We start from the raw sequence: 26,199 nt of genomic DNA, 5'->3' as shown, positions 1-26,199 counted from the left end.
CCGGTGGTATTGTTAACTGTAAGTTTTGCTGCAAGGGATTTTGAAGTATTTTTCTCCTGAATGGATTTTGCCTGTAGCATTCCTTTACTTATGAATGGAGCCATTTGGGGAGGCTGCCTTAGCCAGCAACCAGTACTTATTTACATTTTTTTTCTTCCTTAAGTGCCGGCTGCGCTCCTTAACTTTCCTTTCTAGCCAGTAGATAATTCTTAAAGGGGAGTGCGCCTTTTAAGCTAGTTCCCTCAATGTCTTGTCTTTTCTGTCTCAGGAGCCTTTTCCTTGTTTGATGAATATATGGAAGAGGGAAAACTGTGTGTGTGTGTGTGTGTGTGTGTGTGTGTGTGTGTGTGTGTGTGTGTATGTTTCAAATTCTTCCTTCAGAAGGAGATGGGAATGAGAAAGAGGGAGGCAGGGAAGGAAGTCCCGCCTTAGCACTTGGCCACCAGCAGCCCTGCAATTGACTTTGCTTGTCAAAAAGGTTGCAAAAGGGGATCACATGACCCTGGGACACTGTGACCATCATAAATATGAATCAGTTGCCAAGTGTCCAAATATAAATCATATGACCCTGGGCATGCTGCAATGGTCATAAGTGTGAACAATGGTGATAAGTCATTTCAGTGCAATTGCAACTTTGAACAGGTTTTTTATTTTGGGGTCATCAAGTTTTTGACACCTTGCTAGGTGGTACTCGAATATTGCCATATCCTAAAAGTGGTACAATCGATGAAAAGGTTGAAAAGCCCTGCTCTATAGCACCCATTCATATCTTCCCTGCCAGCCCACTTGCCTGGATGCGCTTTCAGGGCCTCTTCCCAAATAGCTGTCAGGTGAGGTCTTTGCTTAAGGACCTAATAACAGTAACAGGGAATGCTAGGATGGCCATTGCTAAGGAATGTAGTCACTAGGAGCAAGTTGAGTGGCAAAAAAATTGATGATGACAACGACGATGACAACAACAACAGCAACAACAACAACAATAATAAAATGATGATGATGTATGTGATTGGGCTACTCATTGTGCATCACTTAACATGAAACTTTCTGTCTCGATTGCCAACATAACCTGAGGACTACCTGAAGAAACATGTAGATGGATACACACAAACACACACACACACACACACACCTATCAGTGGATCTTCCAGGTCTAGCTCTTAATGTCTCTGGAAAGTATTCCAATCAGTAGTTCTGATCATTATCCGTTTACATCTTAGCAGTAATCCATGTAACATATTTTTTGGCATTTGTTGTTCAATTTTCAATTTTACTTTACAGTAAAATAGTCCTCGATTTATAATCACAATTGAGCCCCAAATTTATGTTGCTAAGTGAGATGTTTAAGTGAATTTTTGTCCTATTTTATGACTTTTTTTGCCACAGTTATTAAGTGAATCACTGCTGTTAAGTTAGTAACACAGTTGTTAAGGGATTAGCTACGGTTAGGAAAAAAAACACCTTTTGGATTTGAGGGTGTAGGTTGGGCAAATTCTCACACATTGAGATTCCAGAATGGAAGAAGACTGGCTGTATTTCTTCACTGTTATTAATAGAATGATTAATATTTCTATTATTGTAACATTGCATTAATTTTTAATCAGACAATAATATGTTCCCATGTTACATAACTTTACAGTTTCCATAGATTCTTACTCAATTAAGTTTTAGTGTTGATTTTTAAACCAGTTTACATAACTCCTTTTCAACAAAGTGAGTGTCATATATTTTCTTGATTGTGATGTATTAATCCCACCACCCTCCAGTCATGTAAACTTTGTTGATGGAGTATCAGATAGTCATACACAGAGTAGTGGTAAAAAAAAAAACAATTTCAGGACTGTGGCCACAACCATGTGGTAGAAGTCCCTCTCATTTTTAGATGTGTCCTATGAGCAGGGGTTAAAGGAGGGAAAAGTGCTTCAATCTTAGCTGTGGCTGTCATCTTGACTGTTTTTACTCACCCTGTGAACACTGCTAAACTCAGAAACCCTTCTTTTCCCTTTTTCTTCTCTTGCCTAATTTTACTTATTCTTTTTCTTACCCTTTTCTTCCATATACACTTTCTTTTAAAAGTCCCATTGGGGATTCTGATTATGCTGCAAAATATTCTTTTTTTAAAAAAAAATCCCATTTATATCCCGCCCTTCTCCGAAGACTCAGGGCGGCTTACAATCTAAAGCACAAATCAATGTGCTTAGCAATTCTCCTTTGCCAGTAATGCTGAGATGGTTTGTGGTGTATGTGTGGGTTTGTTTTTTTAAATGTACTCTCTTTTTTTTGTCACATTTCCCCTCTCAAATAATTAGCTTGATGAAAAGGAGAGCAGACGTCTGTTCCAGCAAATTCTTTCTGGTGTGGATTATTGTCATAGGCACATGGTGGTCCATAGAGATTTGAAGCCTGAAAATGTACTACTTGATGCACACATGAATGCCAAGATTGCTGATTTTGGTAGGTTCTGTTTAAAGCGCATCTTTATAATTTGCTTGTTTATCGAGTGTTAACATTCAAATACCTGTGTTGAATTTCATAACTCCACAAAGCGATTTTTTATTTCTAGTATTGAATGTTTCTTTGCAGATTTAGGAACCGTGCAGTTTAATGTAGCTGTTACTCTTGCTTTTAAGTTCAGGGGTTTTTTTACCTTGTATATATGATCATTTAATTGTACTACTGTGACAGATTGCTCTTGTATCTACATAATATTCATTCGTTCATTTTTCACATCTTTTAACTGCCCATCTCCCTCAGACAGGGACTCTGGGCGGTGTAAAAGAAAATATAAAAATGACATATAAGAATTAATTTTTTTAAAAAATATATAATTTAAAAGGAAACAAGGATGATTTTGAACCTGGTTAAAAATTAGTTAAAAGATGAAGGGAAGGTTCTCACCCTGCTAACTGCCTCATGGCTGTGTGCTCCTCTGGGCTTCCCACATAAGGCTGCAGAGCCATGTTTTTTTTGCATCACTCCAGGGGGAGAATATTCCACAGGGCAAGAGCAACAGCAGAGAAAACTCTATTCCTAGACTCCACCAGTCAGAATTCTTTAATAATTCTTTAAAAGGTCTACAACAGGGGTGTCAAACTTGCAATATCATGTGACGTGTCGCGACGTATCCTGACTTTTTTCCCATTGCCGGCAATGGGATGGGCGCGGTTTTGGCATGACGCATCCAGCCCATGGGCTGGCAGTTTGACACCCCTGGTCTACAACACACCTTCTTTGCCTGACTGGGATGGGCTGATTTAATGGGTTGAAGATGGCACTATAGATATCCTGGCCCTAATACATGCCATGTTGCATTTTAAAAAAAATAGCCAACATATTCTAGCAATTGGCATTGAACACTCCAGTATATTTTGTATATTTACATAGGGTAGCAAAGGAAACTGATTGTTTTTTCGTATCTTTTTTCCTGGCAGTAATTACTAAGGACATATCAGCACTGCACCATTTTTCTGTAAATCAGGTTGTTATATCTGTATATACAGAGTTGTGGTGGCACAGGGGTTAGAGTGCAGTATTGCAGGCTAACTCACTCTTCACTGCCAGGAGTTCAATTCTGACCTGCTCAAAGTTGATTCAGCCTTCCACCCTTCTGAGGTTGGTAAAATGAGGTCCCAGATTGTTGGGGGCAATATGCAGACTCTGTAAGCCACTTCTTGTTGTTAGCTGCGAAGTCATGTCCGACCCATCGCGACCCTATGGACAACGTTCCTCCAGGCCTTCCTGTCCTCTACCATCTTCAGGAGTAAGCCACTTAGAGAGGGCTATAAAGCACTATGAAGTGGTATATAAGCCTAAGTGCTATTTCTATTGCTACTTGGATGACAATAGATAGCATCAAAGATTTGTCTCCTTTTCTTCATTGCCATCTAATGGATGGCTAGGTTTTGTATTGCCTATCTTAGTTGGTTTTAACAATAATATTTTACTTTGGTTTGGTAGAGTTACATGCTACATTTACATGACATTTTTGAGGGGGATGATGGAGAACGTAGCACTTATTTCCTGTCCTCTATTTTCTAACTAAGCTACTGATTCAGGGGGCCAAAAGAAACTTAGTGACAGAATAGCACCTGGGGCATATGTTCAGATGAGAAAGGAGCATGTACATCCTCATGTCACAAACAAGCAGAGAAAGACAGATGGGTTTAGAGTTATTTTATGAGCTGGTGAATGATCTCTTCTTAACTCTTGTTAACTCATACCTGTAGAGATTTTCCCTCCATTGAGCGGGTGATACCTTTATTTAAGGGGGGGGGGAGCATTCTTCCCTCTGCTGTCAGCACCCAAATCTTAATGAGATTTTGGGAGGCCAGTAGAACAGAGTTAAGAATAATTCACTAGGGAGCATATTGCTTCTGATCCAAACTAACCAAAAATCTACCATTTTTATTTATAGCCTTTAGGTCAGAGAACACTGTAATAAATAACCCATTAGCCTATAATTATTAATAAAACTAAAAAAGATATAAAGTAGAATAAATTACATACCATATATTAAAAGTAATATTGATAAATGTAACATTTGCACTAATCTTCAGTGGTAAATGTGAGAGGTGGCATCAAGGTAGAACAAAATTGAACAACCTGGAAAGATACGTTAGAGCAGGGCTTTTCACAGACTACCACTTTTAGGATATGGCAGTATTTGAGTACCACCAGTCTCCTAGCATCTCTCTTTCTCGCGCGCGCGCACAGACTACCACTTTTAGGATATGGCAGTATTTGAGTACCACCAGTCTCCTAGCATCTCTCTTTCTCGCGCGCGCGCACGTGACGTATCGGGACTGTTTTGCCATTGCCGGCAATGGGATGGTTGTGGCTTCTGTGTGATGCATCCGGCCTGTAGGCCGGCAGTTTAACACCCCTGCTTTATGTGGCTATATTTAACTTTTGAATTATGAAAGTTCCACTAAGCACAATTTCCTGTTGTAATGTTTAAATCCTTCGTTAGTTTATCTTATTTAAGTACTGTCAGATAGCGGCATCTAGCAAATCTTTATTGACCTTGAGAATCTAAGCAGAATTTGGCCTGGTTTATACTTAGATGACACACTTCCAGGAAATTACAGGTCTGTAAGCTGAACAAACATTCTAGAAGGACATAACTGAACTATTTCCTTATTGTTGCCAAGAAAATTATATCAGTATAATCACAAATTCCCCAGGAGTCATACTTGATTTAAAGAAAGCTTTTGACCTGTCAATAAAGTTGATAAAACAAATATTTTTTAAAAAAAAGTAATGCAATTTTCTTTGCATATTTTCTCACCTGGCATTTGCATATTAGCTACTTAGAATAAAACTTGATCCTTTGAGGGCATTTTGTCTTGTACTGTAACTCTTGTCACATTTTTATCGAGGTTTTGCAGTATTCATTTCTATTTAGAGAACCATTTTTTAAAATTACACATATGATGCTGATCTTATTCCTGCCTGTGGTGCTGTCATTGAATAGGATATGATCTGTTCTCCCTGAGAAGTTTAAATATTTGTTAATCTTTTTTGTGGGTCTTCATTTGAACTCTTGTGCATTTTCAGGTCTCTCAAATATGATGTCAGATGGAGAATTTTTAAGAACGAGCTGTGGTTCTCCTAATTACGCTGCTCCCGAAGTAATTTCAGGAAGGTAGTTTCTCTTCTTGGATAAATGTATATATGTATGCTCAAAATCAAAGCCCTGCTCTTCAGTGTTAAAGCTGCAAGGTAGATTGAGAAACTTCCAGGTTTGGAATTTTGAAATTCCTGGCTTTGATGGCTTCTTTTGATTTCATCTTAAGTGTTTCTGTGCACAAGAGAGTGATTGTGGTGATCACACGTCACATCAAACCAGGACTTAATATAACATACGGCAAATTTTTATTGTCCTCCTGCATACCAGAAGGACTTCTGGAATTTTAATTTTAGCTTGACCTTGTGTTTCAAACAAGCCAGATTATAGTATTTGAATTTGGGCTGTTTAGACATTTATTAACTATAATTCTTAACAATGATTTTTACTCTGGACAATATGACAAACTATGAAAAAATGCAAATTAAAAGCTTCCAAACTCATCATCCAGGCAGCGAGGAGGAGATGAGGGGAAAGAGCCTAGAAGTCAAGGGTTGCTGTGACGTGCACGTTATATGTGGGCGGGATATAAATGGAATTAAAATAAAAAATAAATAAAATAAAAATAAAAAAACTTTTGAATGGTGGGGCAGAATCTTCTTTAGACTCTCTTTTTGTTATACTTTAATAATTATACTTTAATTATACTTTAATAATAAAAATGGAATACAGTTAATAAGTTTTAATATGATTAATATGTTTAATATAATTGTATATATTGTCTTTCTCTCATGGAAAATCACAATGTGCCAAGTATCTTTGAAAAGGTCTCAGGAAGCAGAAGAAGGCACTTCTGTGTTGGACCATGATGTGCAAACAAATTTCTGACTTGTCTAAGTTCAAAAATATGTTTTTGCCGATATTAATTTTAAATGTTTTTAACATACAAATTCCTGACCCTAGAAGAAGTCAAAAACCTCCTTTCTTTTGTTTGAAGTTGAAAAAAATACCTGCGGTCTGACAAGGTCCCAAGACTGGTTTCCCTTTTGGCTCAGAATAATTATAGCATGATGTATTATGTCAGAAACACATTTTCCAGATTAGAAGGTTTTCTTTCTGGCATTTTAATTTGGCAATTTGATAAAAGACTCATCGATACTTTGAAAATGCTTTCAGGGCTCCCAGATTACTTTATACGCAATGCAATTGTGTGATTGTATGTTACATTGCTGAATATAAATTGCATTTGAACCACACTCTTCATTCAAGGAACTCCTGAGCATATTTTGTTTTTAACAGTTCCTCAGTGTAGCATGATCTATGCTTTAACTGCAGCTAATAAAGTCACGAGTGGGCATGGTGTTTTGAATGGCATCATCTCCATGTGAGGGAAATGATTCCATCTTATCTTTACCTTAAATTTCCTATTCCTCTTACATTAAATTAGTCACTACATAATGCTAATGAGGGCTAAAGTAATCAAAGCTTGCATTTAACTACTTTCTGAAATGTAAGGGCTTGGTTCTGTTGCTTTAGACAACAATGACTGATCCTAGGTTAAGCATAATTAGATAGAAAGGAAGCTGCTCAGAGAAGGAGAGAAGCTGTATCATGCTACCAATGTGTAATTCAGTAGACAATGTTGGACTTATATCAGCCCATTATACCAGTTTTGTTATTTTATATTAAAAATCGGGAGTTAACTGCATGAATATTAGTGCTTATGTAGTCTTTCACAAACATTGCTAAAAGGCTAATAATCCAGTGTAACAGTAGTTTATGTTGTATTTTTTACTTGGCAAAAAATTATTATGATATCCATTTTACAGGTTATACGCAGGGCCAGAAGTAGATATCTGGAGCAGTGGTGTTATTCTCTATGCTTTATTATGTGGAACTCTTCCCTTTGATGATGATCATGTGCCAACACTTTTTAAGAAGATATGTGATGGTATCTTTTATACGCCTCAGTACTTAAATTCAGCAGTAATTAGTCTCTTGAAACACATGCTACAGGTGGATCCTATGAAGAGAGCTACGGTGAAAGATATAAGGTATCTTACAGCATCTGGTTTTGTCACGGATACAGTTATCGTTCTAAAACGGTGTGCAAGTTTTATTCAATTGTTGGCTTCACATTGGCTTGGTTGTTTTATCCTATCAAGCCATTTTGTGATTAGGCTGAGTTGAATCAAAAGGGAGTTGGATCAAAATTTGAGTCCAATACACTCTGAAGTCATGTTTGTTTTAGGTTACCTAAAGATTAGATCTGCAATAGAAAGCATCTATTTCTTTACTTGAATTAAGTGCACATTATCTTTGCGTATGAATTGAACTAAATTTGTCTTCATTTAAATTATGATATATAAAATTAAGCCAAGACCTGATCTGGCTGCCCAGAGTCACCTTATAGGAAATATAAGGCATAAAAAGAAGAAAGAAAGAAAGAAAATAAACTAATGTTGTGTTACAGAATTCCCCAAGCACAGGAATAGTCATTGCTCAAACTGTGTGTCATCAAACTTGTAGCTCCTAGAAGATCATAGAAGCACATGGCCAAGATTTTGTAGTAAAAATGTTTGAAATTGAAAGAAGAAAGTATTTGTAGCTCAGGGTTGAACTAACTACAGCAGGGGTGTCAAACTGCCGGCCCGTGGGCTGGTCGCGTCACGCGGAAGCTGCACCCACCCCATTGCTGGCAATGGCAAAACAGTGCCGATACTTTGCGTGACATCACATGACGTCACGAGTTTGACGTCTGAACTACAGGGTCTTTGGTACACTGATGATGTTACCTAATTTGTTAATGAAAACAACCAAGCTCAAGAGAGCACCAAGGCCCCCACAAATGTTTGAAAATTTGACACCCTAATTTTTACTCAGTTTGGGGGGTTTATGGAGAAGCAGTTTAAGCGCGAATAGGCACTTGAGATTTCTGGGAGACAAAGCAGTCCTGTTCCAAATTTTAACTCTCCCTCCAGTTTCAAAAAAATTGAGTGAAGATTTTTCATCCTATTTTTACAGTGATGACACCACACTACTAGAAGGCCTTTTCCAGCCAACTAGCAAGTCAGGAAACTCATTCCAGGCCCCAACCCGGAAGACTTTCCTTGCCCCTGAACAAACTGGTTTACTCTCCCCTGATGCAGTTGCTCTACAATTCTCATTTTTCCTAATCAGATCTTTTTGGTTTATAATTTCTGTGTTTTGGGGATAGCCCAACTCAATAAAAACAAACACATTCCAAATTTATGAATTGTTTTTAAAAGGTACTTAATGTACCAATATAAAAAGTATATTGTTATTTTATGTTGTATTCCCAATTTCATTTGATTTGTTGATACCTTTGTGAAATTTTCCTTTAAAAGCAGTACTTGCAGGAAATTTCGTGTTTCTTAAAAAACAGCTTATATTAATATTTTAAAGTCCTATGTTGATTTTTAAAGCTTAATTTTTATATTGTGTTTAATTATGCTCTGAATATTTTTACAAATAACATTCATATGGAATATTCACACCGTAGAGGTTAAAGAAAAATTTAACATTTCATTGTAAGTGTAGTCCTGTAACTTATTCCAACTGCCTGTTTTAATTATAAGGGTGACTTATTTCGTATCAGTGAGAAATCTGAAGCTAAGATCTTCAGATTTATTTAAAAAAAAGAGGAAAAAAATTGCTTAAAAGATTGTTTGAATCAGGTGGTTATTATTACAGTCACAGCATTTAACTGGACTTTATTTTCAAGTTCAATGAAATCCAAATAATATAAATTGGAAGAGGAAATGTTTTTACCCTATTTTAGCATATATATTTTTTCTGTGTACTTTGCATGTTTTGTCAGTAGAATGTGGCAAAAAGGTTGAACAGCTAGCTTTTAAAATGGTTCTTGCTTTGCCTCTAGGGAACACGAATGGTTTAAGCAAGACCTCCCCAAGTACCTCTTTCCTGAAGATCCTTCTTACAGTTCAACTATGATTGATGATGAAGCCTTAAAAGAAGTCTGTGATAAGTTTGAATGTACAGAGGAGGAAGTGCTAAGCTGCTTGTATAATCGCAATCATCAGGATCCTTTAGCAGTTGCCTATCACCTCATTATAGATAACAGGAGAATAATGAATGAAGCAAAAGACTTCTACTTAGCTACAAGCCCACCAGATTCCTTTCTTGATGACCATTTTTCCCGACCTCACCCTGAAAGAGTGCCATTTTTAGTTGCTGAAGTACCAAGGTCGCGCCACACACTTGATGAGCTAAATCCGCAAAAGTCCAAACATCAGGGGGTCAGAAGAGCTAAATGGCATTTAGGAATACGGAGTCAGAGTCGGCCAAATGACATAATGGCTGAAGTTTGTCGGGCAATCAAGCAGTTGGATTATGAATGGAAGGTGAGATTGCTTAAATTGTCTCCACACAAATGGTGATTTCAAATAGAGATACTGACAATCAATGTAATGATTCTTTTCATGTTTTCTGTTAAGTTTCTACTTTTGTTTCCTAGGTTGTAAATCCATACTACTTGCGTGTTCGGAGAAAGAATTCAGTAACAGGCACATATTCCAAAATGAGCCTGCAGTTATACCAGGTGGATAGCAGGACTTATCTACTGGACTTCCGTAGCATTGATGGTATGTGAAATTGGTTATTTGGAGGCAGCCTCTTATGTAGCATTTATAAATGGGGAAATAAAGATTAACTCTGCTTTCTGTGGCGCTTATGGCGGTGCTAGTGTGGAACATGCCACTGCAGATTTAAAATTGATTGCAAAAGTTAAAATCCATAAAAACTGAACGTAGCTGGGATCTCATGTTGCTTCTCTCACTCATCCAGTATCTCCAAACCAACAGCAATATATGCTTCATGGTCAGCACAGATAGGATCATCAGAAACTGCCGTAAAGCACCACATGGGAAAATATTTCATCCATCCACTATATATGTTGATGCATATAAATAATAAGGTTTTTTTGTGGAGTCTCAAAGGCTTTTGATCATAACTTAACACAGCTATCATATATATTTCCTGACTCTAGAGCAGGGGTGTCAAACTCAATTTCATTGAGGGCCGCATCAGCATTGCGGTTGCCCTCAGGGGGCCGGGTGGGTATGGCCAGGGTGGGCGTGGCCTACTGGGTGGGCGTGGCTAGAGTGCGTATGGCCTACTGGGTGGGCATGGCCAGCTCTACATCATTCGCATCAAGGGTGCCTATGGGGGTCTGGGCAGGAGTGGGAAAGATCTGAGGGTCTCTGGCAGAAGGAGGTTCTCTGGGCCAGGGCCAAGGCAGTGGGGGCCATTCCCTCACTGTTTCCAGGATGGCTTCGCGGGCCACATGAAACCACTTTGCGGGCCGGATCTGGCCCCCCGGGCCTTGTGTTTGACATGTCTGCTCTAGATATTCAGAATCAGTGGAATGGCAAACACCCGGGCAACCTGTTTTCTAATGGATTGGCCACTTATGGAAAAAGATGAGCTTTTATTAAATTTAGCAAAATCTTTCTAATAAATTTTAATAATAATTAATAGTAATAGGCACAATCCCAAAAGATCTGGAACAGCACTTGAACACCCTTGGCATTGACAAAATCCCCATAAGTCAGTTGCAAAAGGCACTTTTACTTGGAATTGCATCCATCCTTGCATCCACTTAACACCATCAGACAACAATATCTGCCTATCCCAGAACCTGGGGAAGCACTCTCTAGATGGATAAAATTGCGAAATTTAGTCTAAACGCCTGGCTTACTGTGCAGCCAACTATAAACAGTAATAATGGTAAAATGTTCATTTTGGACATAGCACAGAAGTGTTGCTTGAGCAGGGTCCGTAAGATTATCTGGGACACTACACATCCTCTTCACGACCTGTTTTCCTTGTTGCCTTCTGGGAGGAGGCTTCGTGGTATCCGCAGCAGAACATCCAAATTCAGCCATAGTTTCATTCCATACAGCATTAACTTTGTGAACTCTCAGGTATTTAATATTTATTATGTATATGTAGGGGTGTGGGTCTATACATGTGTGTGTATATAGTATGTTTAGGTCATGTATGTGTTTTACTTTGAGAGCGGGCAACTAAATTTCATTTTTGATATGTGCTGTTGTGCCCACAGTAAAAAAAATGAAAATAAAGGTTATCTTATCTTAGAACTGGGCAACTTTAACCTTTTCACTTACTACTTTTTCAAATTGTCCTAGCTTTTAAATTTTTCTTTTTCCTTGCCCTAGATGAAATTATTGAAGGAAAATCGGGGACTACCACTCCCCAAAGGTCAGGCTCTTTGACTAATTATAGATCTGGGCAGAAGGACTCGGACAGTGATGTTCCAGCAAAACCATCTGATGCATCTCTTACCTCTTCAGTGACCTCTTCACTTGACTCTTCTACAACCGAATTAACCCCAAGATCAGGGAGTCACACAATAGAATTTTTTGAAATGTGTGCAAATCTTATTAAAATACTTGCACAATGATTTATAAGGTTGGCTTTTTTTTACAGCAATAAGCATGCCGAAAAAGAAAAAAAATCATAGTCAAATGCTTCCAATTATAATCAAGTTACAGTTAACTTTGGCACTGAGAAGACTAGCCACATTGCAATTTGCACAGGAATTGAACTTGCAGTTAGAAGCAGTCTACACCTCATACTGCATCCTTCCCAAACCAGACGTCCTCCAGATGTGTTTGCCATTCTGTCTGCAGATTAGGGAGGGCACATCTGGAGGTTTCCAGGTCGGGGAAGGCTATCTTTAATGTACCGAAGCAAATTATGATTAAATAGTCTACTGGTAGGATGTGTAGGTACAAGAACAGTATGTTTTACATTGTGTATCATTAGGGCTTCACAGAGTTTGACTTTTGTATGCTGATAATTTATTCCTTTTACAGTACATGTGCTCATTTATGAAATCAAAAGGCAAAGTTTGCAAACTGTCTTTGCTTGTATTCTGTTGTATCAACAAAAGTGTTTGCCTGTCAAACAGCACTTAAGGCATCTGGCACTTACCCCAAATTTCCAACAGTCAGTGGTGCACTTGAGTGGAAATGACAAAAAAAATGTTACCCTGCTTTAACCAATTTGGACTTTGTCCTGAAAATGATAATACCAAATATAACAATGTTCATTTTAATTCCATGAAGAGAAAGGCAGGGTCTGAAAATAAGTTGCATGGGTTTTCTCCAACGTCTGTTACATGTGACGAGTTTCAGAAGCACTTTGTAAATGGTGAGGTGAGTGATGTTTTATTGTTCCTTGGAAGGCAATCAAAATTTATACTACGTATGCACAACTTCTGACCATGGATCTAAGCAGGTGACCTTAGGGAGGATCCATGAGATATGGGTCCCCCCCACCACCACCACAGCACAACTGATCTGTGAAAATGATAATATGCTTGACCAGATTGCATGTTTTCCGACCCATGTTGGGTGCGTGGAAGCAGTTTTTTTGCAGTCAACAGGATATGGATTCTGTGCCTGAATCTAAGCCCAATGGTTCCATGACTGATAGGATAGCCCAGACTGGTATATCCAGTTGTTGGAGTCATGTCCTGCCCTGCCCTGGGTTTTCATATAGCTCCTGTTTTCATATAGCTTGCATACAGATCTCTAACAGACAACTCTTCTAGTAAGAGTGTTTTGGATTTTGCCTATGTTGCATAATCACTTTTTTATACTGCTTTTATATATACTGAATTAAGATTTCTAAAAGTTTGAAAGATGAAATAGCTTTGGTTTCGTTTTGATATGTATAGAACTTAACTGGTTAGGTCAGAAATGAGTCAGCTGCCACAAATTAAATATTCTTATTGAAAAACGGCTAGAGAGAATCTCCCCCTCTCTGCTGCAAAAAAAGTTGTAGTTTTTTAATTGGATAAAAGAGTTATTGGACTAAAGAGTTAAGGGAGGCTTAATTTGAACTAATTAAAACTATAGAATGGTGTTTAAATTGAAATACTGTATCCTGTTTCAGCAGTTCTTGTTTGGTGAATACATAACAGTCACGATTTGCACAGTTTGATTATTCTTGGCATTTAAGTTAAGATTCCAAAAGTATAAATCCCATTCAAATGAGATGATAAACCAGATTCTTGTATTTATGAGTTTATTTTGCTCTCCTCTCTGACCACAACTGATATAACAAACCAAGATGTTACTTTTCTTTTTATTGTTGACAGGTATCCTCTTATTTGCCACTATAAAGGAGGATTTATCTTTTAGTATAATTCTTGGAAACCTAAGTTTATGTGACTTAACTATACTCGCTAAATTGGTCCTAGCTTTGTTATCAGTTGTGCTAATGGTATGGAAGAAATAGGAATCCTGGGATATTGTTCCTTGTCAACAAGCCCATAATGAAGATAAGGCAGTTGTCGGAGTTTTCATCTTAAAAACAAAAGATGCTGAAACTGATCTAGCCATGGCTTTGCTTGGTACAGATGCAACACTTTAGTCAGGGGTAATGCAAAGGCACTAAGTGAAAATTTCAGAACATAAGCAAATCCTTAACTGTGATTTGATATGCATATGGTTAAGAAAAATCCATTAATATGTGATTATTAATGAGACAGGGTAAGGTTCATATATCATGCTATGGCATAACAGCTTCTGCCTGGCTTAGCATGTTGTGTGACCCAAGCTTTTACACTGTAAAGCTATGCTAGTTGTAGCTTATTTAATAGGCTGTGATTCAGCAGACACGGATTATGATGTGTGTGCCCAGCCAATTGTGGCTTATTCAACAAACCATGTTTAAGCAAACAATGACAAAGCACTGTGTGAGCCTTCTTATAAGACATGCAAATGCCAGAAAAGAGGTCTCTTAATTTGTCTTGCTTAATGTGGTGCCTTTGGAATGTTTTGCAGTATGATTTCAATTATCACCAGCCTCCAGTTTCCATGCTAAGCAGGGATAATAAAAAGTATACACCAGCCATTATCAAGGAGACACTAGCTTGGCTTCATCTTGTAAAGTCAAGTCTTCTACTGTCATGGGAATGTGTAGCAGAGGTTCCCAACTGAATTGTGCCAGCAAAGAATTTCAGAACAGCCGATAAAGTGATGCTTGGGTTTGAATACAATAATGTGTATCTAGTGAGTTTGTATCAGCAACTCAAGATGTGCCGAAGAAGACTGGTTCAGTCTATAAATGCATGAATTCAGGAGAGGCTCTGTTTTAATACTGTAATTAAGTAGAGATTGGACTGCAAAATTTGTGCTATAGTCAGGAGGTCCTCAAACTGTAGTCATGGATTTTTGCCATGTGCTGGCCTTTTTTAGAGGTGAACACTTAAGGTGGTCTTATGTTATAGTTTCATACTTTATTCCCAGAATTTAAACAGTAATTTTATAACTGAGCTTGACTCTGTAGTCACAAATATATACTCCAAAAGAGATAAAGTGTGTGGGAAGGAAAGGGTGGTGGTGTGTGTGTGGGGGGGGGAGGGGTTAAAAGGAGTCAGTAGCCAAATAGTGTTGCTGTGATATATAAAGAGAGATGGTTGTCTTGGGGACCAAGTAATAGTCCTATTCTTACTTTGCAACAAGAAAATAAAACTACTTGTTACATCTTGCTTTGCTGCATCTATACAATTACTGTGATTTTTTATTTATGCTGTCTTAATGGAATTGTTAATACTGAACTTGGCAAATGGCATAAATGACCTTTTTTTCTTCATAGCTCAAAATGTTTTTGGCAAGCTACTATCTTAAATTTGGAAAAATACCTAAAAATAAGTGTGTAAATCATAAGTGACATGTGTCTCTGTTTCATTGGATCCAAAAGTAAGTGCAACCCAAAGTAAAATTGCTTTGACTTCAAGGGTTCCGTATTTTTAAATATGTCTGCATATTTAACTGTAGCTTTGGTATGTTTCCTGCTCAAATCCAGCTGAAATGAATGGAAGATATCTGCTCGCCTCATCAGCTTGATTTTATATTCGGTGTCTACATTAAGAAATGTTATCATGTATAAAACTTTCTTTTTTTAATGTTTGTAACTTTTATTGAGTGTTGGGGTTTGTGTGTGTCACATTATCAGGCCTTAACTTCTTTGGAATATGAGGGCCAAAGTACATAGCAAAAAGGTACAGCTGCCTATTCTTAAATACAGAATTTTGTAATTTTTCTTTAAAAGCCATTTCAATGTCCCTTTTTAATTTTTTTGTTAACTTGGGCAGAGGAATGTCTTGGATGTATTCAAGCCAAAAAAAATCAATGTTTAGTAACAATTTTTAGAGTAAAATATTGATGTTGAAATTACTTTTTTCCCCCTTTTAACTAAGGCCTTGTGTGGTCCAATAGTGGAGGCCTATTTGCTGGCACTTCTTAGTGACACAGGAAGGTCAGGGCCGTAAAATACAAAAGCTGATTTGCGGAACTGACCATGATGGGAACTGTGAAGAAAAAGAACCTGTTTTAAAAATGAAAAATAACAGAAGTCTCTAGCTTGACTAAGCAGCATATTCAAATATTGTTCCTTTGGGCTCATTCCAGTAGAAAAGCCCTTCAGATTATCTGTTTTTATTGCAAACACTTCATAATTAATTGCTGAAAATGAGGCGGGGGGGGGAGTAGGAAGTGGAAAACGTGTGCAATGTAAATTCTTAACATTGGTAAAAAGTAAAACTCCCATCCATATTAGTAGTGCAATCTTTCCAAAGGCTGACTTTCACATGTTTTGTCCTTTTTAACTTTTCAATCAGTATAAAATTTGAGATAATTTTGCCAATTGATTTTTACCATTGTATTGCTTATGAAATGGATGATCACCATTTCTCAAAAACAATATGTGCCTACTTTTATTGCATATTCTCTCTCTCTCTCTCTCTCTTTTGGGGGGATCAATATTGAATGAAATTGCTTGTGATAGCTGTATAAGACCTGTTACTTTTAACAAACATTAAACTGTATGCAAGTAAACCTTGAAATTTAATGGTATAGTTTCTTAGCTTCCTTAATATCTCTGCCAGTTCTTCTTAATTGTTGGGGACTTTCTTAACATTGATGGAGGTTTACTACAGTTGGAGAAATATATTTGGCATTGGGTTAATAGCAACTTCTGATCCTCCAGTTATTGGTGGAAGTGATAGCTCAGCAACAATTGAAGAGCCTAATCTCTGACCCCAGAGAGCAAAGGATAACAGTGCTTTCAAGATGTGTTTCTGAGGAATCCCAGGCTTCCCAGAAATTTGTCAGGGTTTCATTAATGGTATTATTACCATTGCCAATCAGCCACCAAGGCTTAGGGGATTTGGTGAGTAAGCTATAAATTAGTACACATAAAACACCTTCGTAGTGCAGAGGAGCTCTAGTAGTTTGTGCGTATAGTAGTGTGAGATGCCTGAAAGGAACAGACCAGCTTGTCTATTCCTGACCAAGCCCAGTATAATTTTCTCTGGCAGCTGTTCTCTGCGGATAGAGAAGCTGAAGTCATGAATATAGCCTGATATGGTTAAGTCAGCAAAATTATTAAAACAAATCACAACTTAAGTACGAACTCAGCTTGTTTTTATGTGGAGTATGTGACCTACTATGTCATCCCCCAAAGTGGATGTCTAGGACTACAAAACTATGTTGTCACTGCAATCCTGATTGGGTGAGAAATAACGGAAGGGAAAACAATTCAAATAATAGTTTCATCATGGTGTTTGGAGCTGCGTTGGCTGATCCAGAGTAGGATTTAATTAATAATTATACCGGAGATCATCCCCAAACCCTACAGCTATGGTCTTGACTGATAGTAAAAACAAAAAAAAGCATACTGGAGGAAGACAAAGACAAAATATCTCTTAACTGCCGACGAGAAAATTATGCAAATTTGCCCAAGAAATTACTTGGAATCAAGCTTGCTTTAAGACAGGTGTCCAACCTTGGTAACTAAGATGTGTGGACTTTAACTCCCATAATTCCCCAGTCAGACAAATTATTCTCCAAAGCACCAGAGGGCAGGGCAAGAAGCTGACTAGAAACTAAGAGAAGCAACCTGAAACTAAGGAGAAACTTCTTAACAGAGAGGACAATTAACCAGTGGAACAGCTTGCCTTCAGAAAACATGGGTGCTCCCATCACTGGAGGTTTTTAAGGAGAGACCAGTCACTTATCTGAAATGGTATCGGTTCTGCTTGAGCAGGGGGCTGGACTAAAAGACCTCCAAGGTCCCTTCCAGTTTTATTCTATTCTAAGGGTTATTCTAAGACAAAGGAAGCATCCCCCTTGCCTAAAGACGGGGGGGGGCGGGGGGGGAGATGAAATAAACCTTCAACTGCTGCTTGTAACTCATTTTCCTTCATGATTCAAAGTTTTTAAAACTTTTTTAAACTTTGAATTATAAAAGGGTGATAAAAGAGAGGCAGTTAACAGTGCCTAGGAATTTCTGCGCTCAACGTGCCTATTTCTTCCTACAACTCTGACCGATACACCTGCTTTACCCGCTAGTAACATGAAGAGGGAGGGCAGCAAAGCCAGAGGAATTAATCAGGACGGCGTCATTGTCGGAGATAATGAAAAATAGAGAAAGAATGTGGATTGGCAAAAGGACTATAAATTTCATTGTCTCTTCCAACCTGAGGATTGGGTGGAGGGAATCTTGACCCAGTAAAGCAGGGGTGGGAAACTATGCACCTTTTATGACTTCTGGACTTCAATTCCCAGAATTCCTGAGCCAGCAGTGCTGCTCAGGAATACTGGGAGTTGAAGTCCACAAAGTAATAAGTCGTTCCCCATCTCTGCAGTGCAAAGAAATCAAAGACACAAAACGTTCTTACGCAGCGAGTGAGACGGTTCAAGTTCTGATGCTAGCCAATAGTTGCAACCCGTGTCGGTTACGTGAACACATAATCACACTACTATGCTCTGCGGTGCAATTCCAGGACTCGGCTCGCTGTGGGACTGTATTGACTTTGCAGTTCCTCCGTTGTTAATTTTATAAACATAACGAATGGTCTCACGGTCGGTACACAGAACGTATTTTTCCTTTAACGGTGCTCCCCGATCTCTGAGCCATTTCTCCCTAGACCAGGGCTAGGCAACCTTTGCTCTTTTATGACTCGTGGACTTCAACTCCCAGAATTCCTGAGCCAGCATGGCTGGCTCAGGAATTCTGGGAGTTGAAGTCCACGAGTCATAAAAGAGCAAAGGTTGCCTACCCCTGCCTTAGACCTTTCCAACCCCCCAAAAAAGAAAGGAAAGCGGAAGTTGGGCATAGAGTTTGTGACACTGCCCAGAGCGCCGCTTTTTTCGGGTTTCCACCTCCGGTTGGTGGTTATTCTACAAACGACGAAAGCTAGGAAGACGCCGCTGGAGAGGGGGGCTTCCAGGTAATCGTGTTACCCTTCTTTCCACTGGATTTTGTCCTTTTTGTCTCCTAAATTTTACAAAGAAAACACAGTTATTTCGCCTTTTTACATTTTCATTATATAAAGGGTGGATTGGGATATTTGAAAAACAGCCCCGGCCCTTGATGACTGCCTTGTATTCCCAAGACTTTCGGAACTACAACTCCCTTAAATCCCATCGCGAGTTGTAGTTCAGTGGAGGCAAAATGCCTATCATGCTTCCAGCAATGTTTTATTTTTATTTTTTTTTTATTTTAATTCCATTTATATCCCGCCCTTCTCCAAAGACTCAGGGCGGCTTACAAGCTTAGCACTAGCCTTCATTCTATGTATATGCCTGCTTATTAGGGCTTTCACACACACACCCCAAGCGGCATTATTACAAAGTCAGCTTAATTGCCCCCAACAATCTGGGTCCTCATTTTACCTACCTCGGAAGGATGGAAGGCTGAGTCAACCTTGAGCCTGGTGGGACTCGAACCTGCACTAATTGCAGGCAGCTGGTGTTACTTAAGGAGGCATTAGCCCACCAAGGCTCTTGTGTCTGTACTGGAAGATGTTATTTCAGATTAACACCTCTTCATGTGTTTAAAATTTAGGAAACCTGAAAGGTGGGAATGCTGAAATTGGCCCTTGAATCTTGATTGTCTGAATCCTCGTGGATTTAAATAAGGAGCTGATATATACCTTAACTTTGTCTTTGGCTGAAAAGTACTCTGAAAATAATAATGTAAACATCCATGAAAGTAAAGGCTAACATTTTATGATTTAAGCTAACTTCTGAAACTTTAAGATACTCCTAGAATGCCCCAGCCAGCATCTGTGATTTTGCTTTTAATTCATTTGAACACCTGTAGATATCAAAATCATAAATTGTAAGCTGATTTTGTTAGCAGAAATTAAGACATTTTTGAGCAAATGGATTTGTTACTTAGGCTAGATTACTTACAGTAATACAGAATACCTATGTTAAGTTGATGTGATAAATTGAAGTAGAATGTTTACATATAGGAAATTATATAAATAATTAAATGTGCATTCTTTCTCAGTATTCTGGAATGGCTTCCTTTGGATGGAAGAGAAAGATTGGTGAGAAAGTATCTAAGGTAACATCCCAGCAATTTGAAGCTCAAGCTGCTGATGAACAGGACCTGGTTGATAATAATGAAGTTGATTGGCTTCAAGATGCCAAAAGGAAAAAGGGGCTTCTTCTGGAAGACTGTGTAGCCCAAAGCAAACATCTGAAGGATGAAGGTGCAATTTTAGCTGAAAATGGAAGGTATGGATTTTTCTCTCTCTAGATCTTTATATCCTGTTCCATATTAGATAGTTGTTTATGTTAACCCTTTGTTTTATTTAAAACAGTTCCATTATAAAACACAGTTTATGTATCACAGTGATAGGGTTCAGGATTCATACAACTTACTAATTCACATGAGAGAAATTCTGTTATGGTTTAATGCAATTATGAAGATAGTCATTGTCTTCTAACACTAAGTTGTAGTTTTACCATTTTAATCACCAGTCATAGTTAGGAAACAATCATGTCTTTTCTTTTTCATTACTAACACTATACAGTTTCAGTAGTAACTTTGGTGAGTATTTTTAAGTTAAGTGAATAATTGCATTTGTTAAGTTAAGTTTGAGGGAACACCTGCTGCCGGCATCAAACGCCCTTCGCCCAGTGCGCTCCCACAGGGAGGGTCTGCTCAGGGTCCCGCCGGTAAGAGATTGCCGGCGGGTGACACCCAGGGATAGGGCCTTCTCAGTGGGAGCGCCTGCCCTCTGGAACCAGCTGCCGGTGGAGCTGAGGACTGCTCCCGACTTCCGATCATTCCGCCGGGGCCTGAAGACCTGGCTCTTTGAGCTCTCGGGCCCAGGCTTTGGAGACATTCATTTTAATTGGGGTTTTTAACAGTACAGGGTTGATTTAATATTTTTTAAATTGGGTTTTAACTTTTGTATGGTTGATTTTTAACTCCCTGTAAACCGCCCTGAGTCCTCAGGGAAAGGGCGGTATATAAATGCAATAAAATAAATAAATAAATAAAATAAATAGTAACATGGTTGTTAAGCGAATCTGGCTTCCTCGTTGACTTTGCTTGTCAGAAGCAAAAGCTGACCACAGGACATTGCAAATTTCATAAAATTGAACCAGTTGCCAAGCATCTGAATTTTGATCATATGACCATAGGAATGCTGCAATGGTTGCAAGTGTGAAAAATGGTCATAAGTCACTTTTTTTCAATGCCGTTGTAACTTTGAACGGTCAACTGTTGTAAGTCATGGGCTACCTATATTGATGTATCGTTTTAATGATGGCCTCTTATAGAAATGGAAAAGCTCAGATTTTCCAGATACTGCTTTTTTACTACTGGCTTGCCACACCATTGGCCTTGTTCAAGTGGTTGAACTTGTTTCACTCTGGATCAGGTGTATCCAACCTTCATGCAGCACTGGACAGTCCACCCCTACATTTGTAAAATTTTAACATTATGATTTATATACATTAATTATATATTTTATATGCAGCTCAAGAAAATTCTTCTTCACTCAGTGCAGCCCAGGCAACCAAAAAGTTTGAACATCCATGTTATAGATGTCCCTTTCTTTTATTATAATCAGAGGCTTTGTAAAATCTCTGTTTTGATTTGCTGTGCCAGTTACATTTAAACAAATAGATGAAAATATAATTAACTGAACTAATTTAATTACCATATTAAATATAAAGTCAGAGTTGTTTTACGTATTACATGAGACACATTTGACTTTCCTTCTACCTCAAAGGAATCACGGTGAATCACAACTAATAATTGTTTGTGAGCCACTTAATACTCCATACTTTAATATTAAATATATACATTGGAAGCATCTCATAGGATTTAAATTAAGTGGCCTTCTATCAAAAATGGACTGTTCAAATCTGATCTCTGTGCAAGTGTATTTATTTGGTGGGCTTGATATAAAGTAAGGTAAATATTCTCTTAAATTTGACTGGATCTGATAATTATATATGTCTGCGTAATTTCTTTGTAAACATAGAAATGGTTCGCCAGTGGCTTTTTCTGGGATATTTTTTTAAAGTTTCCAGTTTCCAGCTGTCCTGGTGATCGCCTACCCAAGGTTGAATAGTAATGTGAAAATGCAGAATATTAACCCGGAATTTAGAGCCTTCCAAAGATTATAATGTAACTAGCCACTAGATGGCAGTAGCACCTACTTTCATGCAGCATTTTGAAGAAATAAGTTCCTTTTGTGAAGTGTGTACAATTTTATATTCATCATATTACTCCTGCCAAATGTTGTTCTACATTTTCTATAGAACAATTCAATTTATTCTGTGCTTTGTGACCAAGCACTTCTTGATTCAAACATCACATAAGAGTCTGCTTCATTTCTTACCCACCCCCCCCAAAAAAAGCGCAAATCATTATGCTATGTCAAGGGTGATGGGCTTCTTTTCAGGTCTTAAGAACTGAACTAACCACTCTAATTGCTGGCTTTTCAAAGAATGTTCTGGATCAGGAAAGCCAATTGGAAGGAGCTTCCTAAAAGGGCATCCTCTAATTAGGAGGAGGGGCAGTCTAGTGGATTCCAAGTGGATTCCAATTTCAGTAACCCCTCTTATCCCTACCATCATGCCCAAGGACACAGATTCTGGGAGTTGTAGCTTGAACCAACTAAGGGCACCATGTTTTTTCCAATTCTAAAATGTGCTGCATCCAAAATGCTATGGCATCTTTAAATGTCCCTTTTGAGGTGATGAATGCTTTGATTAAACCATTCTATGTAGAACAGATGACCTGGCATATTTCAGAAGAATTGCCCCAATATTTAGATCAGTCATCACTGTGAAATGCTAAAAAGAATTTTTTTTGAGTAATCTTTAAAGCTCGTTTCATATTTTGCTTGCCCCGTGAAATGTCTTTCAATTCTTACCTGTATAACTTTGGAAGCATAATTTTTTGACACAGTCCTCATTTAGGAAGGTATGTAAGCCTAGTTTTGAGGTTCTTTTTGTAAGAGTTTTGTAATTTTCTATTTGGTTAAATGCTTTTCGTATCAGCGTATAAAATATGTTCTTATTTTAACAAAGTTAGAATTTTTCAAAGCCCATCTTATCAAACTTTGGAAATGTTTCCTGCAGGAGTTTGATTATGCAACCTCTGTCAGATAGAGCAACTTCCATTTCAGTTTTGTGGTGTTGTGGATGAAAGCTGGACATTCAAGAATAAGACTGTCTGCCCCTGTAGCAAAATGAGGTGAGAATTACTGGATAGAATTGTGAAAGGGTTGAATATATTGAACCATCTAACATTGTAGCTGGAAGAATACCATTTTTGAATGCATCTCCATATTTAGAAGAAAATAGTACTTTACATATACAAAAATGAGCAACTGGTGAGACAGGTCATACATAGGTGAACACATTGCGTTTTGTATTGGTTCTCTAGTTGCAGGGAGTTGTCAGCAATATTCAGAAACAGTTTCATCTATTCTGTTACCTCATTATTTTAGTCAGTTTCTTGTATAAACCAGATCTTGGTTAATATCCCACTGAAAGATTAATTATAGCTATGTTTTGAAATAATAACCCAACACTGTAGAGTTTCTGGTTTATTGATGAGAAACATACTTACAGAAATGTACCATTATGCTTGAATTTGAGTTTGAAGCTGTACTAGTCTTGCACTGCAATGAATTAAACTGAGTTTGAAGCTGGTTTTCTCCTCTCTGATTCGTTAGAAGAAAAATAAATAGGATCTGGATTCAGACATAACAGGAGTTTCCCCCCCAATCCATTAGTTTCTACCTAGTTCTGTTACTTTTACTGGAAGAAAGAAATGCATGAATAAATCTTATATTAGCAAGTGCAGGTTTATTGTTGCTGAGCAATGGGCCAACATTCTCAAAAATCGGACTTGTTCAGTTGAATGAAATGTTTGAATTATGTCTAGACAGAGCAATGAAACTGAACTTATGAATCGCCTGCTAATGTTGAGTTGGGAATGGAGCAACTGAGGTTCGCATTCAGCTATGACATCCAATAGATGAGCTTGTTTAACCATCATCTCTCAGTCAGTATTGTATGGCAATAGGGAAAAAAATGAAGTGATCTTAAATACAGCCTTCAGTTCCTGGAGGAAATATGCATGTAGTAAAGTAAATATAAATGATGTTTGAAGGTGTAAGTAAAGGTAAACTGCAGGTTTTTTTTGCTAATGCAGGTAGTCCCCGACTTATGAGCACAATTGAGCCCAGAATTTATGTTGCCAAGTGAGAAGTTAAGTGAGTTTTGTCCCATTTAATGACTTTTCTTGCCACATTTATAATAATATAATAATGATGATGGAAGTGACCTTGGAGGTCATCCAGTCCAACCCCCTACTCAGGTAGGAAACCTTATACCATATCAGACAAATGGCTGTCCAGTCTCTTAAAAACTTCCAGTGTTGGAGCATCCACAGCTTCTGGAGGCATGTTGTTCCTCTGATTAATTGTTCTCACTGTCAAGGAAATTTCTCCTTAGTTCTAGGTTGCTTCTCTCTTTGGTTAATTTCCATCCGTTGCTTCTTGTCCTGCCTTCAGGTGCTTTGGAGAATAGCTTGACTCCCTCTTTTGGGGGGCAGCCCCTGAGATATTGGAACACTGCTATCATGTCGCCCCTTGTCCTTCCCTTCATTAAACTAGACATACCCAATTCCAGCAACCGTTCCTTATATATTCTTATTCTTATTTGTTAAGTGAATCACTGCAGTTGTTAAATTAGTCACATGGTTGTTAAGTGAATCTGGCTTCCCCATTGCCTTTGCTTGTCAGAAGGTTGCAAAAGATGGTCACATGACCCATGGAGACTGTAGCCGTCATAAATATGAACCAGTTGCCAAGCATCTGAATGTAAATCATGTAACCGTGGAGATGCTGCAATGGTTGTAAGTGTAAAAAAATGGTCTCGAGTCACATTTTTCAGGGCTGTTGTAACTGAATGGTCATTAAATGAACTGTTGTCAGTCGAGGACTACCTCTATATACTTTAGGTAAATAGCTTTATAAGCACACTGGACATTTTCCTCTTGCAATAAAAGAAGAAACCTTTTGCAGGCTCATTGGGTATTTTTCCTTCTTTGCTCCCATACTTTTAAAAATAATCTCTCCCCTCATTCTTGTCACTTGTTGGCACTTAAGCAGAGTTTAAGTTCTAGAATATTGATAGTTTTAAATGCCGTAATTACTTTGCTTCCTGCTTCTTTACTGCTTTTCTGATTTAAGAGGAAGTTATGATGAGGAAGAAGGCTCCTAGGATTGCTTAAATCAGCTGATGTCTGGCCCAGTGACAATATAAAGAAAATAATCACACTTTTTGCTGATAAGGGCATACAGTTATGCAAATTTGGAAATACACTTTCTAAAGCTTTATATGACTAACAAAATATAATGCATTTTTAATCTCTGTATAAACTTGATAGAGTTGAATAGCACTGAATTGTTTCCAGGATTCTTCACTTTGAAATGTGGCAAATGTTGACGGACGAGAAAGTTGCCAAGGGTTGCTTAATCAGTCAAGGACGTTGGCACTTGTTGTATCAATGCAATGTGAGGAAGTGATATTTTTAATGAGCCTAATCTCAGGGGACATAAAATAGCTGTTTTATAGCATGTAATATTGCCGTGCATCAACATCAGAAATGATGAAGATATGGCATGGATCTTTAAGGATAAATATTTGCTCATGACGGCATTGCAGGGACTGAGATTTCTCTGGGTCAAACCAAACATCGATCAGCTTCTTCATATGCTGTAGCCACATTTAACTTTAGAAGAAACACCGACTGTTATTTAAGAAAGTCTACTCCAATGTCTAGCCACACTGTCTCTTGGTTAATGGTCTCCTTTCTCTTTTGGAATGACTAAAGACCCCACGGAAACTTAGTACATATAGTCCTCGTCTTACAACAGTTCATTTAGTGACCCTTCAAAGTTACAATGGCACTGGAAAACGTGACTTATGACCGTTTTTCACACAACCGTTGCAGCATCTCCAGGGCCTTGTGGTCAAAATTCAGATGTTTCACAACTGACTCATATTTATGATGGATGCAGTGTCCCTTCTGACAAGTAAAGTCAATGGGGAAGCCAGGTTAACTTAACAACTATGTCCCTAACTTAATGTCTGCAGTGATTCACTTAACAACTGTGGCAAAAAGGTCGTAAAATGGGGCAAAACTCACTTAACAAGTGTCTCACTCAGCAACAGAAATTTTGAGCTCGATTGTAGTCATAAGTCAAGGACTACCTGCATATGTTCTTT

The 26,199-nt window shown here is 38.1% G+C and overlaps 2 protein-coding genes across 2 annotated transcripts in view; both read left to right on the top strand.

Annotated features, from left to right (window-relative positions):
- PRKAA1 (protein kinase AMP-activated catalytic subunit alpha 1) overlaps positions 1-16,476 on the top strand; it is a gene marked incomplete at its 5' end in the record, with an annotated part of 42,154 nt that extends 25,678 nt beyond the window's left edge. Inside the window, 6 exons of the mRNA XM_081319796.1 lie at positions 2,307-2,451; positions 5,554-5,641; positions 7,393-7,617; positions 9,465-9,948; positions 10,062-10,188; positions 11,785-16,476. Of these exons, the coding sequence (XP_081175922.1) occupies positions 2,307-2,451; positions 5,554-5,641; positions 7,393-7,617; positions 9,465-9,948; positions 10,062-10,188; positions 11,785-12,029 (1,314 nt within the window). The 3' untranslated portion in view covers positions 12,030-16,476. The remainder of the gene's footprint in view (positions 1-2,306; positions 2,452-5,553; positions 5,642-7,392; positions 7,618-9,464; positions 9,949-10,061; positions 10,189-11,784) is intronic.
- A 2,275-nt stretch (positions 16,477-18,751) lies between these two features.
- TTC33 (tetratricopeptide repeat domain 33) overlaps positions 18,752-26,199 on the top strand; it is a 42,096-nt gene continuing 34,648 nt past the window's right edge. The window contains exons 1-2 of the mRNA XM_081318212.1: positions 18,752-18,872; positions 19,940-20,169. Coding sequence (XP_081174338.1) covers positions 19,949-20,169 — 221 coding nt within the window. The 5' untranslated portion in view covers positions 18,752-18,872; positions 19,940-19,948. The remainder of the gene's footprint in view (positions 18,873-19,939; positions 20,170-26,199) is intronic.

The sequence above is a fragment of the Vipera berus genome (assembly GCF_964194415.1).
Source record: "Vipera berus genome assembly, chromosome: 2".
NCBI lineage: Eukaryota > Metazoa > Chordata > Lepidosauria > Squamata > Viperidae > Vipera > Vipera berus.
The sequence above is the reverse complement of the archived record's forward strand: the minus strand, read 5'-3'. Positions and strand labels throughout refer to the sequence as shown.